General features: G+C 47.8%; 1 protein-coding gene across 1 annotated transcript in view; it reads left to right on the forward strand.

Moving 5' to 3' along the window:
• The window catches only part of LOC140395766 (uncharacterized), an 80,824-nt gene that overhangs the window by 28,776 nt on the left and 33,319 nt on the right, over positions 1 to 18,729 (forward strand). The window contains exons 6-7 of the mRNA XM_072483922.1: positions 648 to 758; positions 17,776 to 18,564. Coding sequence (XP_072340023.1) covers positions 648 to 758; positions 17,776 to 18,564 — 900 coding nt within the window. The remainder of the gene's footprint in view (positions 1 to 647; positions 759 to 17,775; positions 18,565 to 18,729) is intronic.

Here is an 18,729-nt window from a genome sequence, read left to right on the forward strand (position 1 = left end):
TGTTAGTCTACAGCTTGCTCTACTTTTAATTCTTAAAATACCCTTCAAAATACATCCAAGTCCTTTCTGAAGGTGTTAATTGAGGCGGAAAGAATTCTATTCACTTGAGTTTCAATCAGTGTAACAACTATTTAACAAAGAGTCATCCAGACTCGAAATGTTAGCTGCCTATTTTTCTCTCCACAGATGCTGTCAGGCCTGCTGAAATCATAGAATAGAATCATAGAATTTACAGTGCAGAAGGAGGCCATTCGGCCCATCGAGTCTGCACCGGCTCTTTGAAATGGCCCCCTACCCAAGCCCACATCTCCACCCTATCCCCATAACCCAGTAACCCCACCCAACACTAAGGGCAATTTTGAACACTAAGGGCAATTTAGCATGGCCAATCCACCTAACCTGCACATCTTTGGACTGTGGGAGGAAACCGGAGCACCCGGAGGAAACCCACGCACACACGGGGAGGACGTGCAGACTCCGCACAGACAGTGAACCAAGCCGGGTATCGAACCTGGGTCCCTGGAGCTGTGAAGCAATTGTGCTAACCACCATGCTACCGTGCTGCCCACAAATTGTCCAGTATTTTCTGTAGTTTGCTTTTAACAGCTATTCTTCCCTCTAATAAAGGTGTTTTTTTTATTGAGCAGGACCCAACATTCGTGGAGAAGAAAGAGCGATGCACGTATTTGAAGAATAAGCTCTCGTACATTAAACAGCGAATCCAAGAATATGATTTTGAATGCAGTTCCAGGGACAGTTACTGAGAGTCGGATTCGAATAATATAAAAGAAAATAAAACATTATAATTTATATAGTGCCTTCCTCAGTCATGAGCCATTCTGAAGCACCTGGCAGCCAATAAGTTGCCCTGGAACTCTAGTTGCTATTATGAAACCAAACCTGAGTTAGTGCAACAGGACCCCATCAGTAGATATGAAGTGTATTAGTTATGTGACTGGGTTGGGTGTATGTCATTCTCGTACTGAATGATGGCCAGTGATAATGAGGACAATTTGTAATTCAGAGAGTGTTCAAACCCCACGATGGCAGATTGAGAATTTGTATTCTGTTTAAAAGTAATAAACGTGGCCATGAAGTGGATGGAAAAATTCAACTAAAAGTTCGCTTTAGGGCAGAAAAGACCTGCTAACCTGGCCCAGATGAGCAAGTTTTTCGGAGTAGAGGACAGGTGCACGGGAAGCCCAGCAAATCATGTCCACATGTTTTGGGCATGCCCAAAGTTTAGAGGGTTTTGGCAGGGTTTCACTAAGACGATGTCCACGGTACTCAAATCACAGGTGGTGCCGAGTGCAGAGGTGGCGACCTTTGGAGTGTCGAAAGTGCCGGGAGTTCGGGGGGTGAAAGAGGCTGACGTTCTGGCCTTTGCCTCCCTGGTAGCCCGGAGACAAAACTTATTAATGTGGAGGGACTCGAAGCCCCCGAGTGTAGAGACCTGGGTTAGTGACATGGCTGGGTTTCTCAGTCTCGAGAAAATAAAGTTTGCCGTAAGAGAGTCAATGCTAGGGTTCACCCGGAGGTGGCAGCCGTTCGTCGACTTACTCGGAGAAAATTAAAATGTCAGCAGAAGCAGAATTCCAAAAAGGTGGGGGCAGTTTGTGTTTTATTGTTAGGTGGTGTGAAGATTGTGATGGGGGTGGAAATGTTTATTGTGCCATCTTTATGTCGCTGTTATTGTTATAAAAATTGCGAATACCCTAATAAAAATATTTTTTTTTAAAGTCAATCCCTCACCTTTTTGCCTTAAAGAGTGATTTAAAAATGTGACTTTTATACAAGTATATATGGTAAAAGATCCCCTGGCGCTGTTTTAAAACTATTATGGGAGTTTGCTGGATACTCTAACTAATATTGAGCCATCAACAAAAATCACCAAAACACAGATTAACTGACCATTTACTTCTTGGCTATTTGTGGGATCTTGCTGTGCACAAACTGGCTGCCACATAAAATAGTGCCTGCACTTCAAAATTTGCTCTTCCTTTGTTTTTAACTTAATTCTGGATTCATTTTGTGTAAGTTGAAATAAACTTTTTGAGATAAAAGGTGGTTTATTTGGAAAGATTTGTCACGTCGGGCGCTACCTACTGGCCGTGTCATAGCAGGGCGTGTCGAGGCTGGTAGATGCTGGGAGATCCCTCTTCCGGGATCTACCCGGCTCGCCACGCCTCGCGGGATCTAGCGCGTTCTCATGAGATATTGCGATGTGAATCCTGCCTATCGTGGGTGGATCACTTTTTAGCAAATCTGCAAATGAGTGAGACAGCTAGTCTCACTCTAATATGCACTCCCACAATCTACCTGAGCTTGGGATCTAAACCCACCCCCCCACCCCCCCCCCCCCCCCCCTCCCCCCTCCCCCCTCCCCCCCTCCCCCCTCCACCTCCCCCTCCAACGGAGATCTCAGGCAAGCGCCTTTCAGTGCTGGTCTCCACAAATGGGAACCAGGTGGAATGGGACTTCTGGGTGTCTCCCAGGGGTTTGAAGATCCCCAGGTGCTTGCCCTCAGGGCAGTGTGGCACCCTGGCACTGCTGGTGCCATCTGGGCACAGCCAGCCTAGCACCTTGGTACTGCCACCTGAGTGCTGGGGGGTGGTGGAGGTTTGAGGACCTCCTTATCGGTGAGTTGGGGGGGGTTAAAAATGGTTCTGCCTCAGTGCAGAAAATGGGACTAATTGCGGCCTTGTTGAGGAGTTCGACACTGAGGACTCGAATGGGTACAGAGTATCATTCGGTGGTGTGGGGTTTCCCAGCATCCAGACTAAACACACTCGTTATGGGACTCTGTTCCCATTTAGGTACAGCGCACCCTTAGTGTCGAATAGTGTCTGCATCAAACAATACTTCAGCAAGTACACCAATGGGTCAGATACAGAGCACTCCCTCTACATCGTCCCCATCGAACACTCCCAGGACAGGTACAGCACGGGGTTAGACACAGAGTAAAGCTCCCTCTACACTGCCCCCATCAAACATTCCCAGGACAGGGACAGCACGGGGTTAGACACAGAGTAAAGCTCCCTCTACACTGCCCCCATCAAACACTCCCAGGACAGGTACAGCACGGGGTTAGATACAGAGCACTCCCTCTATATCGTCCCCATCGAACACTCCCAGGACAGGTACAGCACGGGGTTAGACACAGAGTAAAGCTCCCTCTACACTGCCCCCATCAAACATTCCCAGGACAGGGACAGCACGGGGTTAGACACAGAGTAAAGCTCCCTCTACACTGCCCCCATCAAACACTCCCAGGACAGGTACAGCACGGGGTTAGATACAGAGCACTCCCTCTATATCGTCCCCATCGAACACTCCCAGGACAGGTACAGCACGGGGTTAGACACAGAGTAAAGCTCCCTCTACACTGCCCCCATCAAACACTCCCAGGACAGGTACAGCACGGGGTTAGATACAGAGCACTCCCTCTACATCGTCCCCATCAAACACTCCCAGGACAGGTACAGCACGGGGTTAGACACAGAGTAAACCTCCCTCTACACTGTCCCCATCAAACACTCCCAGGACAGGTACAGCACACGGTTAGATACAGAGTAAAGCTCCCTCTACACTGCCCCCATCAAACACTTCCAGGACAGGTACAGCACACGGTTAGATACAGAGTAAAGCTCCCTCTACACTGCCCCCATCAAACACTCCCACGACAGGTACAGCACGGGGTTAGATACAGAGTAAAACTCCCTCTACACTGTCCCTATCAAACACTCCCAGGACAGTTACAACACGGGGTTAGATACAGGGTAAAACTCCCTCTACACTGTCCCTATCAAACACTCCCAGGACAGGTACAGCACGGGGTTAGATACAGAGTAAAGCTCCCTCTACACTGTCCCATCAAATAGGCCCAGGACAGGTACAGTGGAAATAACTTCTTGTTTCCCATTCCGGGCACCATGATGAATCAACATTATTCATTGTCAGTATCTAATATTTACAATATTTTTTATTCTTTTTCACATTTTCTCCCAAATTTACACTCACCAACAACAAACAATAATCAGTAAGAAATATGTCAATCCCCATATCAATAACAACAATCCCATCCTCCCAACAAACCCCAAACATTAGCCCGCATGTTCACACAAACAAATGACAAAAAGGAATTAGGGATCACCCGTAGTCACCATTAACACACACCGCCCCCCTCCCCCCAACCCTCTCACCCCCCCCCCCCCCCCCCCCCCGCCCCCCCCAACTAATGTTCGATGTTATCCAGTTCTTGAAAGTGCATAATGAATAACGCCCATGAATTGTAGAATCCCTCCATCCTTCCCCTCAGTTCAAACTTAACCTTCTCAAGAGTCAAGAATTCCAACAGGTCCCCAACCTATCAGGATCCTCCTTCGCGCGATCGAGGCGAACGCTACAACATCTGCCTCTGCACCCGTTTCGAACCCTGGCTGGTCCGACACCCTGAATATGGCCTCTCGGGGGCCCGGGTCCAGTTTCACATGCAACACTTTAGAAATTATCCTAAAAACCTCCTTCCAGTAATCCTCTAGCTTTGGACAGAACCAAAACATATGAATGTGATTAGCGGGGGGCCCCCCGCAACGTTCACCACATCTTCTACTCCTTCAAAGAAGCGGCTCATCCTCGCCCTCGTGAGGTGTGCTCTGTATACCACCTTCAGCTGTATCAGCCCCAACCTCACACACGAGGTGGAGGCGTTCACTCTCCGGAGCACCTCACACCAGACCCCCTCCTCTATAACCTCTCACAACTCTTCCTCCCACTTTACTTTGATCCCTTCCAGGGGTGCCTTCTCCTCTTCCAAAATAGCTCCGTAAACCGCCGACTCTACCCCCTTCTCCAGTCCCCCTGGCGTCAGCACCTCCTCCAGCAATGTGGAGGCCGGCTCCACCGGGAAGCTCTGTATCTCCTTTCTGGCAAAATCTCGAACCTGCATGTATCTAAACATTTCCCTCTGCTCCAGCCCATACTTCGCTTCCAGCTCCTTCAATCCTGCAAACCTACCCCTAAGAAACAAATCTTTTAGCGTCTTAATCCCCTTCTCCTCTCATTTCCGAAAATTTCCATCCCACTTCCCTGGCTCAAATCTGTGGTTCCCCCGAATCGGCATTTCCCTTGTACATGCCCCCAACCCGAAGTGCTGGCGAAACTGCTTCCAAATTCTCAATGAAGCTATTATTACCGGATTCCCTGAGTATTTCCCCGGAGCTATCGGGAGCGGCGCTGTTGCTAGTGCTTTCAATCCCGACCCCCTGCAAAAACTCTCCTCCATTCTGACCCACGGGGAATCAACCCCTTTGACCCAGCTCCGCACCTTCTCCACATTCGCCCCCCAGTAGTAGTACATCAGATTCGGACAACCCAAACCCCCTGCCTGCCTTCCCCTCTGTAGCAGCACCTTTCTAACACTGGCCACCTTCCCTCCCCATATGAACAAAGTCATCCTTCCCTCAATCTCTCTGAAAAAAGCCTTTGGCAGGAAAATCGGCAGGCATTGAAAAAGAAACAGAAATCGCGGCAACACGTTTATTGTCAGTATCTTTAATGTATTTTCTACAATGGGACTTGTACTGCAACTATTAATATTTTGTATTAGTACTTCACTTTTGTCCTCTATATCCCTCTTTTTTGTAAAATTCAAATTGTTAATGGACTTATCTATGGATTTATCTCCCTGAACGCACTCTCAGGGAGTTCTCGTCTAAACCCCTTGGTCCTGTACATCCTTACACTTTTTCATCTACACATCCTCACCTTCCTTTCCAAACATGTATTACCTCTCATGGATACGCATTAAATGTTATTTGTGGGACTGAATCTATGACTAGAATCAGAGGTGAGAGGGCTTTCAAATGGGCCATGGTAAAGAACACATTGTTAAGATGGTAAATAAATAGATTTCACCATTCCCATAATAATATTTTCCTTCATCATTCTCAGATTGGGGGTCATTGAGTGACCTGTCAATGCTGATCTGTGACCAGCCACTAGAAGGTGATGAAGAGCAGGCATTGCCTGTGTTGTTCATTTGAAATCGAGAGCTTAGTGTGAGCTTGTAGGGGAGTGGGGAGCAAAGGGTGTGAATCGATGCTCATCAGACTTTCCACTCTTTTGAATTGTTTCCTACTTGATGTTTTCTTGGAACCCCACCTCCCCAGGTTCTCCCACTCCCCAAATGCACTGCCCTCATTGGGGCACTAGTAGACTTGTGACCCCCCCTCCAGGTGGGTGTGAATTTGGACAAAACTCAGAAATATAACAGCAGCAAAATCAGAAATAACACGACTGTGCTTGTGGTCTGGGAGTCTTTTAGCTGGCACATTGAAAAAAATGAAACGACCGCCTGCCCTTTTTGTCCACGCCTCGAGTGCAAAATTGCACGGGCAATGGAAAATCTCGGGCAGTAGGCTTTTTAATAAATAGCCTTAATTGGCCCTTTAATTGTCAGCGGGCCCAGCTCCAACTCCTGTGCATACCAAACAACCTCAATATTGCAATGACGTTGGGACACAAACCCCCCCCCCCCCCCCCCCATTGCAGGTCTCCAGCTCCTCCTGTCCACTGCCTCTTGTAAAACTCCTCCTCCCAACCTCTGTTCCTTCCCCCCCAACTTTCCACCCCGGCTAGACCACTCGGACCCTGTTCTGCCAGGCTCCGATGGCCGCAGCCCCTCCCCCCACCTCACTCCCGTTCACTGGCCGGCTTAAACCGGCCAGCGTGGAGGCCCCCGCCCGGGTCCCTTTCCCACTTGCCCGGCCGTAGGAAAGCCCAAAGATCCCCTTTTAGCACACAAACCCCGCATATCCACCTACACCCCAAAGAACTCTCATTTTGAGTGAAAGTCCCATCCCTTCCCTTGTCCAAATATATACCACATTGGCTCCTTTAATCTCTACACCCGCGCGCAGTGATACAAAAAAGAAGAAAATACAGTCATGAGGTTACATCGGCACATAGCCATTCCTCAATTTGTCAGTTCTGCCACAGTCCTTCTGCTTTCGCAAACTCCTCCGCTGCTTCCGCCGTTCCAAAATAAAAGTCCCTGAGCTTGTAAGTCACCCTCAGCTTCGCTGGATATACAATGCCGCACCGCACCTTGCTAATGTACAGTGCCCTCTTCACCCGGTTGAACGCAGCCCGCCTCCTTGCCAGCTCCACCGTAAAGTCCTGGTATACACGTATACCAGCTCCAGCCCACTGCACCACCCGCTTCTGCTTGGCCCGTTGTTCCCCTTTTTGCAGACAATCCAAAACTCACGTGTCTGATGACAACAACGAATTCCATACTTTTGCCGTTTGTGCTAATGCCATTGTTCCCAACATAGAAGAAAAAACCAGATTTTCCAGCATTTACCTGTACAAAGGCCAAAGTCCTTTCTTAATCCATGCATTAACAGATAGGGAGATACATCTTGGTCATGTTTGCAGATTCTACCACTCTGCCTGACAGGTGCATCAATATATCAATTTATACAAATATATATTTATACGAACAAATCAAACTAGCAAAAAGATAACCACTAGACCTTTGTCTTACTTTCAATTCGGGTTAGTAAAGTCGATCTCAACCGTCTAAACTCATTTCCCCTTCTCCAGCTATTGAGCTAAGTACCAGCACTACAGTATGAGCACTGTCACCAGGATATCTCCACATTTCATCAACAGTCTTAACCATCAGGGCACCGGTGGGTTAGCACTGCTGCCTCACGGCGCCGAGGTCCCAGGTTCGATCCCGGCTCTGGGTCACTGTCCGTGTGGAGTTTGCACATTCTCCCTGTGTTTGCGTGGGTTTCGCCCCCCACAACCCAAAGATGTGCAGGCTAGGTGGATTGGCCACGCTAAATTGCCCCCTTAATTGGAAAAAATGAATTGGGTACTCTAGATTTATAGGGGAAAAAAATCTTAACCATCATGCTTTGCTGCTTGCCATTTTAACTGTAGTCATCCCTGAACAATATTTTGTGTAGTTATTGATTGAATCTGGTTATCCAAAGATACATGGATCTTAAAAGCCAGGCCAAATAAGGGCGTCAGAATTCCTCCCAGGAAGGGCACTAGTCAACCAAATGAGGCTTTAAAACGATCTGATATCTTCAGGGACACTTTTTGGTTAATAGCATTTTTCTTCAAGATTTTTTTTTTAACTGTGTTCAGATTCACAAACTGCCCAGGCGGAATTGTGAGCTCATATTTTCTTGGGGGGAGATGATGGTGTAGTGGTAATGTCACTGGATTAGTAATCCAGGGCCAAGGTTAATATTCTGGGAGATATGGGTTCAAATCCATGGAATTTGAACTCAATGTATAAATCTGGGATATAAAGCAATTGTCATTGGTTATTGTAAAAAAAAAACCCATCTGGTTCACTCATGCCCTTCAAGGAAGGAAATCTACCGTTCATACCTGGTCTGGCCTACATGTGACTCCAGGCCCACAGCAATGTGGTTGACCCTTTGCTGCCCTTTGAAATCGCCGAGCAAGTCACTTGGTTCAAGGACAATTAGAGACAACAATTACTGGCCTTGTCATGGACGCTCACATCTCAGAAAAAAAGAAGAAAAGTCCAGAAACATTCTTGCGCCCTCGAGTCTGTATCTGCAGATGTTTTCAATGTAAATATAATTTGATGCTTATGGTAGCGTCAACGCCCAGTGAGCACATTGAAGGCTGCTGAGCAGGCGGAGGGCCTGGGTTTGTACTACACCCACCCATGAAGGTTTATGACCAGGTCCATGAGATTATTATGAAAGCAATAACTAAATTAAAGAAATAATTAAATATAGAACCAAAATAGGCTGCTATTTGTCCAAAGTCTAAGATAGGTCGAGAATGTTGGGGTGTTTTGGATCGTCTCACATAATGGGTGACGGAGTGGCCTTGGAAAAGATTCGGGGAAAGTCCGTCGCTTTAATATTTAGATGTAAAAGTCCTCAGTTGTCGGGCTGAGAAAAAAAGTTTTTTGAAAATGAAATGAAAGGAGGAGGCAGAGAGAAACAGAGATGAGGAACAGAGACAATGAAGTAGTTTTGATGCACAGTCACGGTTATAGTGTCAGAACCACAGCAGCCAATTTGTACACAGCACGATTCCACAAACAGCCATGAAATCGTGGTTGAGGGGTAATTATTGGTCAGGACATTAGGCAGAACTCTCCTGCTCTTTTCAAAATAGTGTCATGGGACCTTATGAATCCAACTGAGAGGACAGACAGGGCCTCGGTTTAGCACTTTATTCAAAAGGTAGCATTTCTGACAGTGCAGCACTCCTTCAGTACTGCACTGGAATGCCAGGCTGGGTTTTGGTACACTGCTCCCTGGGGTGATGATCAAGTGATTCAGTGGTAAGATATTACTCACTGAATCGCTGCCCCACCTCAAAGAGTTGACTGAGGTCCTCAAACTGCTTGGCCCTCCGTGCTCTGCCACTATGTGTAGGTGGGTCCCCAGGATACACATCAGAGGCGGAGGCAGCTTGCTGCTTTCCAAGCTGTGGCCTTTGAAGCCCCTTGTGGGTGTCCTCTGGAGGGCCTGGGGCTGTAATGTGCCACTGGGGGTGGGGTTTTGGAGAGTTAGTGGCTGCCGCCATGTCCCTCTAGGGAGTCTCTGGGTTGGCCTCCAGCTCTCCTTCCTCCCGGTCGGTACCCAGAGGGACCTGAGGGTCACCTTGGGATGGAGGGGCGGCTGGAGCGAGCTCTGTCAGCCCTGGTGGCTCCCCATTGCCTGTACCATGGTGTCGGCGCCCTCAGCAATGCCCCTATGCGACCAGGCCACCCTCTACAGTGCCTCACCAATGTCCACCTGTGTATGAGACACATTCCTCACTGACTGGGACATACTCTGGAGAGCCTCGGCAATGCCATAACACAATTAGACATAGGAGCAGAATTAGGTAAGTCCGCCCATCGAGTCTGCTCCGCCATTCAATCATGGCTGATATGTTTCTCAGCCCCATTTTCCTGCCTTCTCCTCATAACCCATGATCCCCTTATTAATAAAGAACCCATCTATCTCTGTGGGAAAGACACTCAGTGATTTGGCCTCCATAGCCTTCTGCGGCAAAGAGTTCCACAGATTCACCACCCTCTGGCTGAAGAAATTCCTCCTTGGATTGGATTTGTTTATTGTCACGTGAACCGAGGTACAATGACAAGTATTTTTCTGCGAGCAGCTCAACAAATCATTAAGTACATGAAAAGAAAAGGAAAGAAAAGAAAATACATAATAGAGCAACACAAGGTAAACAATGTAACTACATAACACCGACATCAGGTGAAACATATAGAGGGGTAATGTTAATGAGGTCAGTCCATAAGAGGGTCATTTAGGAGCCTGGTAACAGTGGGGAAGAAGCTGTTTTTGAGTCTGTTTGTGCGTGTTCTCAGACTTCTGTATCTCCTGCCCGATGGAAGAAGTTGGAAGAGTGAGTAAGCCGGGTGGGAGGGATCTTTGATAATGCTGCCCGCTTTCCCCAGGCAGCGGGAGGTGTAGATGGAGTCAATGGATGGGAGGCAGGTTCGTGTGATGGACTGGGCGGTGTTCACGACTCTCTGAAGTTTCTTGCCGTCTTGGGCCGAGCAGTTGCCATACCAGGCTGTGATGCAGCCCGATAGGATGCTTTGTATGGTGCACCTGTAAAGGTTGGTAAGAGTTAATGTGGACATGCCGAATTTCCTTAGTTTCCTCGTCTGAGTTTTAAAGGATCGTCTCTTCAGTCTGAGGCTGTGCCCTCGGATTCTAGTTTCTCCTACAAGTGGATACATCCTCTCCATGTTCTCTCTATCCAGGCCTCTCTGTATTCTGTAAGTTTCAATGAGATCCCCCCTCATCCTTCTAAACTCCATCGAATGCAGACCCAGAGTCCTCAACTGATGCTCATGTGACAAATCCTCCATGCCAGGGATCATTCTTGTCAACCTCCTGTGGACCCTCTCCAAGGTCAACATGTCCTTCCTTAGATACGGGGTGCAAAACTGCTCCCAATACTCCAAATGGTGTCTGACCAGAGACTTATACAACCTCAACAGTACATCCCTGCTCTTGTATTCTAGCCCTCTCAACATGAATGCTCAAATTGCATTTGCCTTTCTAACTGCCAACTGAATCTGCAGTTAACCTTAAGAGAATCCTGAACTAGGACTCCTAATACCTTTGGGCTTCTGATTTCTGAAGCCATTTCCCATTTAGAAAATAGTCTATGCCTCTATTCTGCCTACCAAAGTGCATAACCTCACACTTTTCCACGTTATATTTCATTTGCCACTTCTTTGCCCACTCTCCTAGCCTGACCAAGTCCTTCTTCAGCTTCCCTGCTTCCTCGACATACCCTGTCCCTCTGTCTGAGGCTGGGACGTGCTCTGCAGCACCTCGATAAGGTCCACCTGAAACTGGGACATGGTCCTCAGCCATGGGACATGCACCGGAGCGCCTCAGCAATGCCCACCTGAGGGCAGCACGGTGGCGCGGTGGTTAGCACTGCTGCCTCACGGCACCAAGGTCCCAGGTTCGATCCCGGCTCTGGGTCACTGTCCGTGTGGAGTTTGCACATTCTCCCCGTGTTTGCGTATGTTTCGCCCCCACAACTCAAAGATGTGCAGGGTAGGTGGATTGATCATGCTAAATTGCTCTTTAATTGGAAGAAATTAATTGGGTACTCTAAATTTATTTTTAAAAAGCAATGCCCACTTGAGATTGGGACATGCTCTGCAGCACCTCGACAAAGTCCACCTGCATCAGGGACACGTCCTCCAGCGACAGGGACATGCTGTCGAGGCCCTCAGCCATGGCCGTGACTGACTGAGCAACGCCTTGGTCACCGCCACTCATGCTGCTGATCTCATGCTCCAGGTTTTTTTACTGCAGTCGCCTCCCTAACAGTGTTGACCTTGGTGCCACACATTGCCAGTGCCATCTCCTGTGCCCGTAGCCTTTGGCACTCCTCCAATCAGCTATGGTTGAGAGAGAGCAAGGCCCGCTGGAGTGTCATTGACATCCCCCTCTGAATATCACGGCCGCACCCTAGTGTCTGCATTGGTTAACCTGGTCGAGAGGCTCGACATCTGATTGGACTCAGATGGTCCAGGGATGCAGCAGACCTCTGACTGTTGTCTCCAATGGATGTTCCTGCCTCCATCTGATGTGTATCAGTAACTGTGGGGTTCTCACCAGATTGTGCCCCAGAAGCTTTCCACTACTTTCACCCACCGAGGTGTGTCTGTGCACTGGTGGAAGGTGGGGGTGACAGCTGCGAGGCCTCAATGGTGGCATCCTCGGAGCTCTCCCCTGAGGTGGTCTCTTGGAAGACAGGGGGGGACACGGCACCATCAGATGGAGATCTGCAGGATAATGGCCATGTGGTCAATGAGAGGGAAGGATCATTTGGTCTGGCATGACCAATGCACGTATGACAGGTCATCTGGGTGGGGACCAGTGGATCCTCACCTCTGCGGCGCAGACCAAGCTCGATGTCGGTGAATGTTCTGTCCTCGGCCATCCCCCGCGACCTCCAGGGCCCGTTCCTCATCGGGGATGAGGACTCTTATGCCTGACTGGGCCCTTTCCCGCCTCTAATGCGCCAACCTCTCCTGCGAGGATAGAGAGAGGGCATTGTGAGCCGCATGCTTAATGCACGGAGGGGGGTAGGCTAAGGTTTATGGCCTCTGGCAGGGGACAGCCGTGGGCACCGCTGCTGGGAATGGGTGGGTGTGCTGGGGCATAGGTGCAGTACTGTGCTGGGGGGGGGGAATGGTGGGTGCCAGCCCCAGGGCCTTTGGGACGGGGGGCTGGGGGTGGCATGCAGGACTGGTGCCAGTGGGCTGATGCCAACTCACCCATATGCGGCTCGGTGGAAGTCATTGAGCTTCTTGCGGCACTGGGTAGCGGCCCTCTGGTGATACCCCCCCGCACCTCCCAGATGGCACTGGCTGACGTGTGGCTGACCCTCCGACCCCCTCGGGGGAACAGGGTATCCCACCTGGACTTCTCCGCGTCCAGGTCTTGCCGGGTTTGCCGTCAGGAAGCACTGCGGCAATTCTTGTTCGCTACCACACTTAGAAGCGTTTCCGTTAAATCGCGCCCTATAAGTGTGTGGAGTTTCTGTGTGTTTATGTGTGCAGAGTTCATCTTTGTCTGTGTGGAGTTTGTGTGTGTGGAGCCTCAGTGTGTTTGTGTGTGTGTAAAGAATTTGTGTCTGCCTGTGTGAATTTCTTGTTTATGTCTGTTATAGTTTGGAGATACAGGACTAGCAAGTCCTTATCTGTACAGTTTGGTTTAGTTATTTTTGGAATCATTAATTGATCATTCACTCTGGGACTTTGATATAGCGCAGATCAATAAACCTCTGATGTTTACGTGTGAGGCGGTTTCCTGCAATTTGTACAGAGGGAGAGGGTGAAAAGGGTTTCCAATCCGTTTCCGAAGGACTTTGCCATATTTCATCCTGCACTGTTGTAAATTAATGTTGGTGGGGGAGGGGGGAATAATTTAATCCTTCCCACCGATTTCTTGGAGAAAGGCTCTGTTTGCAATTGGCAGATGGGGGAAGTCAGAATGAGCGATCCTGAACTTTCGCCTTCTCTCAGGCTGCCGTTTGTTTTCCTCGGGTGAATGATTAATCCTTCCCTCGCTGCCATTTTCCTTCAGTAACGGACCACTGCGAGTCACCGAGACTCGAAATAAACCCGAGAGGTTGAGAGACAGCAAGTGGGTGGGTGTAAACTTTGCGGGCTGCGAGTACAGTATTGGATCTGGGCTACACCTGGGTGGATTTCGGAAACTCACCCGAGTCAGGGAGATCAAACGTTCCCCCGCCCTGGGAACAAGTGGGGTTTAAAAGAAAGCAAATCCCTGCACCGCGCCCAGCCTGACTGTCTGAGAGTTGGAAAGGTAAGAAACATGTCCAGGCTCAATGTGAAATGCACACACTTGTGAGTTTCGCCCGCGGATTGTTTAAGACACTTTCGTCTATTTTAAGTGCCTTCTTTTGAGAGCTGCGTTGTAATTAAATGTTAATTTTAAGTGCACAAATGAGACTTGAAGAGTTTTTTAAAAAAAATTTGAACAGGTGGTTTTTGTAGGTGAGTGACTCGGAGGGAGAGGGAAGTTGGGGGAGTGTTGCAATTTGGGGATAACTGGCGGAGAGACAAAGAATCGTATTAATTGGAAGATAATTGAATGTAGAAGTGACATCGCCTTAAAAATGAAAGTTGTGTGTGTTGGGAAGATTCCACAATTCCCCGGGTGGAGGTGGGGACGATTGGAGACCTCTTCAGGCAATTGATAACAATCTTGACTTTTAGTGGATTGTTTCAATTTAGTTGTATGATTTTCGGGGAATTGTCATATATTTTGAGTGATTTGTTTTCGAAACATTTCCCCCACAGTCAGCAGCATGCCTTTAAGAATTTAAGATGGTTAATCATTCTGGGAAGGTTAAAATTAATAGTTCTGCCGACTAACACAGGAAAGGATTTACTACTGCAAGTGGCTGAGGGCAGTTTTTCAATGTTTTACAATCCATATTCGGGAGCTGTTCTGGAGTAAATTGGATTGAGAGTCTGAGCCCACTTCGATGGCCTGGTGGGAGAGAGGATTGGAATGGGTTCCTAGTGTCTGTTGGGATCTGTAATTGAACAGGATTAGCATCCATTCTGTAATGCTGACTGGGGAATTTAACACACATTCCTCAACCCATCACATCTCCAAATCTCAGGGAATTCCTGTGTTTTCTAATGGAATCTGGAATGAATTGCCAATCCTGATTCGGGATAGGTGAAGGTGTCGGCTTTGATGCAGTGGGTAGTAGTCTGATCCTTTTGATTCAGAAGGTCCTGATTTCAAAGTCTGACTCCCGCAACCTGAGCCCATCATCAAGGCTGAAATCCCTTAAAAGAAATCTCCACTGCGGCCAGCATTTATTGTCCGTCTCTAGTTGCCCTTGAGAAGGTGGGTGGGGCCTTCTTGACCCGCTGCAGTCCCTGTTGTGTAGGTACACCCACATTGCTGTTAGGGAGGGTGTTCCAGGATCTTAACCCAGCGACAGTGAAGCAACGGCGATATATTTCCAATTGAGAATGGTGAGTGACTTGTGGAGAACCTCTAGGTGATGGTGTTCCCACTATCTGCTGCCTTGTCCTTCTAGGTGGTAGAGGTCGTGGGTTTGGAAGGTGCTGCCTAAAGAACCTTATGAGTCCCTATAGTGCATCTTCCAAATGGTACACACGGCTGCCACTGTTCTTCGGTGGTGGGGAGACTGAATTATTGTGAAAGGGGTGCCAATCAAGTGGATTACTTTGTCCTGGATGGTGTCGAGCTTCTTGAGTTGTTGGAGATGCACTCATCTAGGCAAGTGGAGAGTAGTCCATCACACACCTGACTTGCGCCTTGTAGAGGCTTTGGGGAGTCAGGAGGTGAGTTACTCACCACTGGATTCCTTTTGACCTGCTCTTGAAACCATAGTATTTATATGACTAGTTCAGTTCAATTTCTGCTCAATGGTAATCCCACGATGTTTACAGTTTTGCTACAACTGAGGGAATTGCTGGCCACGAGATACATAGAACATACAGTGCAGAAGGAGGCCATTCGGCCCATCAGCTCTGCACCGACCCACTTAAACCCTCACTTCCACTCTATCCCCGTAACCCAATAACCCCTCCTAACCATTTTGGTCACCTAAGGGCAATTTATCACGGCCAATCCACCTAACCTGCACGTCTTTGGACTGTGGGAGGAAACCGGAGCACCCGGAGGAAACCCACGCAGACTACGGGGAGAACGTGCAGACTCCGCACAGACAGTGACCCAGCGGGGAATCGAACCTGGGACTCTGGCGCTGTGAAGCCATACTGCTATCCAATTGTGCTACTGTGTTGCCCTTAGGAGAGTCAGCCATGCCAGTGTGGGGCTGGAGTCACATATAGGCCCAGACGAGGTAAGGACGACTGGTTTCTTCCCATAAGAACATTAGTGCAAAGGAAAGCGAAAAAGTGATCACTATTCACAGAAGGTAAAAGGAACCCAATGGATCCCAACTCAACCATTTCCAGGATTATTTAATTTGAGAAACCCATGAAGACAGTAGCTTGAAACAGATCCTGGATCATTAAAACTAAACTAGTTTGATAAGAAATTAAGTTTAGGTTTGGTATAGTTGATTGCTGGGAACTATGCCTTCTGGGGTGTGTAGTTGCTGTAACCTGTTTTGATACATGTTTTAATAAAATACATTTAAAAACAAAAGTTTAGGTTTGGCAAATAACTAACAAGCCTAAACTATTGTCTCCACAGATCCAGACTGTCCTGGTAAATAGTCCCATCAGATTCTGTTTCAACAGTTAGGTTTTGTAAATAACTAGCAGCATTTGAAGAACAAACAAAGCTACAACTGATTTAAATCTGATGAACTAACTCAATTCAACTGTCAGGTTAAGTTTGGTAAGATAATAATAATTTAATAATTTTTATTAGTGTCACAAGTAGGCTTGCATTAACACTGCAATGAAGTTACTGTGAAAAACCCCTAGTCGCCACACTCCGGCGCCTGTTCGGGTACACTGAGGGAGAATTCAGAATGTCCATTTCACCTAACAGGCACGTCTTTTCGGGACTTGTAGGAGGAAACCGAGCGCCTGGAGGAAACCCACGCAGACACTGGGAGAGCGTGCAAACTCTGTACTGGCAGTGACCCAAGTTGGGAATCGAACCCGGGTCCCTGGTGCTGTCAAGCAACAGTGCTAACCACTGTGCTAACCTGCCGCCCAAGAAATAGTCAAGATTAAATGAACAATAAATTTGATTTGATAGATACATAACATGATTAAACTTGTGCTCAGTGAATCTGATAAGCAGCTAAGCTAGTAAGTTAAATTTGGTAAATAACACCAAGACAAAACTAGTAGTCAATAATTTTACTCTATGACTAGTTTGAAAGGCGATGGAAAAAGAGTAGAGGGGCAGAAATAATTGGGTAGCTTTTTCGAAGAGGCAGCAGAGACCCTTTGGGCTACTTGGTTTGCCTCTGTGCTGAATATTTCTACGACTTGCATTGAATTCCAATTTACTCCAACCAAGTTTGAAAGTTCCTCGATGCTGATCGGTTAATTTGTACAGATCCAATCTCTCACATTTTGGATATTGAAGTCAGCTCGTGCACAGGTCTACGGTGCTAAGCTTTCTACTAGTGGACACCGAGACCATTCACACCCAACATCTTGGGTTGCTCAGCACCTAAAATCTGGATCAATCGAAAGGGAGTGAATCTGAATTCGTACAGAGTGGATAGCTGAGTAACTTCAATCCGAGTTAACTTCAACTTAGTTATTGGATATTTTTGTACGTGAGACACTGTAGACGATCACTGAACACACGGACTAGTCTCAGCCACAGTCACTATCTTTTTTTTGAAAATATATTTATTAAAGTTTTTTAACACAATTTTTCTCCCTTACAAACAATAACGCCCCCCCCCCCCCCCCACCTCATAACCAAAAAAAACATAAAAAATGAGAAATCGCGCAGAGCAAGATATATACATGGCAAAATGATATATTTACACAGCTTTGTACACTGTCCCTCACCCGTACGTGCCAGTTTCCCCAACCCTTCATGTTATCTCTTGCTCATCCACCCTCCCAGGCAGTGTCCCCCCCCCCCCCCCCCCCACTCCCAAGACGCAGTCACTATCTTTTGATACAGTGTTGTTGACTTGACTTCTTGATCAATTTGCCTCCTTTCTGTGTTTATTTACAGATCTCGTCAACCACCTTAAAAGAATTCCTTGGGACGTGCTGTCACAATGTATGAGAACCGCCCGTTAGGGAGCCCGCCAGCCTATAGCCCAACTCATTTTACTCAGCCCATCCTACATAGACCCTCTATGGGCAGTTATGAATATGATATGCGATCCCCTCCACCCGGTTCATACTACATTGAGGATAAGCCACAACACTTCTACAAATGGAACTCCCCACCAGGGATCATCCGTATTTTAGAGGGAATTGTTGTGATCCTGTGCCTCGCTATTTTTGCATGTGTGGCATCAACATTGCAATGGCAGTATGGTTACGGTTATGGTATGGGCGGAATGATGGGAGGGGGCGGGTATTACTCTGGGATGGGAGGAGGAGGAGGATATTACCCTGGTATGGGAGGAGGAGGAGGAGGGTATTACTCTGGGATGGGTGGGTACTCTGGGATGGGTGGGTATGGTAATAGCGGCCGCACTGACCCCAGGGCTGCCACTGGCTTCATGATTGCGATGGCTGCCATTTCCTTTATCGTCATCTTGGCCTTCTTCATTGCCAGTATCACCAAGTCCGAAAATTCCAGGAGCCGGAAGTTTTACCTGCTGTTGCTGATATTCAGTGCTATCCTGGGTGGGTTGGAGCTGATTGCCAGTATTGTCTACATCATGGGCGTCAATCCTATGGCTGGGAGTGGAGGATCCATGTACTATAGCCAGATAAGGATGATATGCAACCAAATCTATACACCTGGAGGTGGCATGATGATGAGCAATCAATACCTATATCACTATTGTGTTGTGGATCCTCAAGAGGTGAGTCACATTTTATTGTTGTGGTGTAATAGCCTTTGATAAAATGGTACTTCATTCTTCCATTTTTGTGCAAGTTTATTGCTAAAACATGGCAAAGTTTCTGATTTCATAATGGCTCAATTATAAACTGCACCACCCCAAGTTGTAAATTCTGGGGAGGGTCTT

The sequence above is a fragment of the Scyliorhinus torazame genome, chromosome 18 (assembly GCF_047496885.1).
Source record: "Scyliorhinus torazame isolate Kashiwa2021f chromosome 18, sScyTor2.1, whole genome shotgun sequence".
Classification (NCBI taxonomy): Eukaryota; Metazoa; Chordata; class Chondrichthyes; order Carcharhiniformes; family Scyliorhinidae; genus Scyliorhinus; species Scyliorhinus torazame.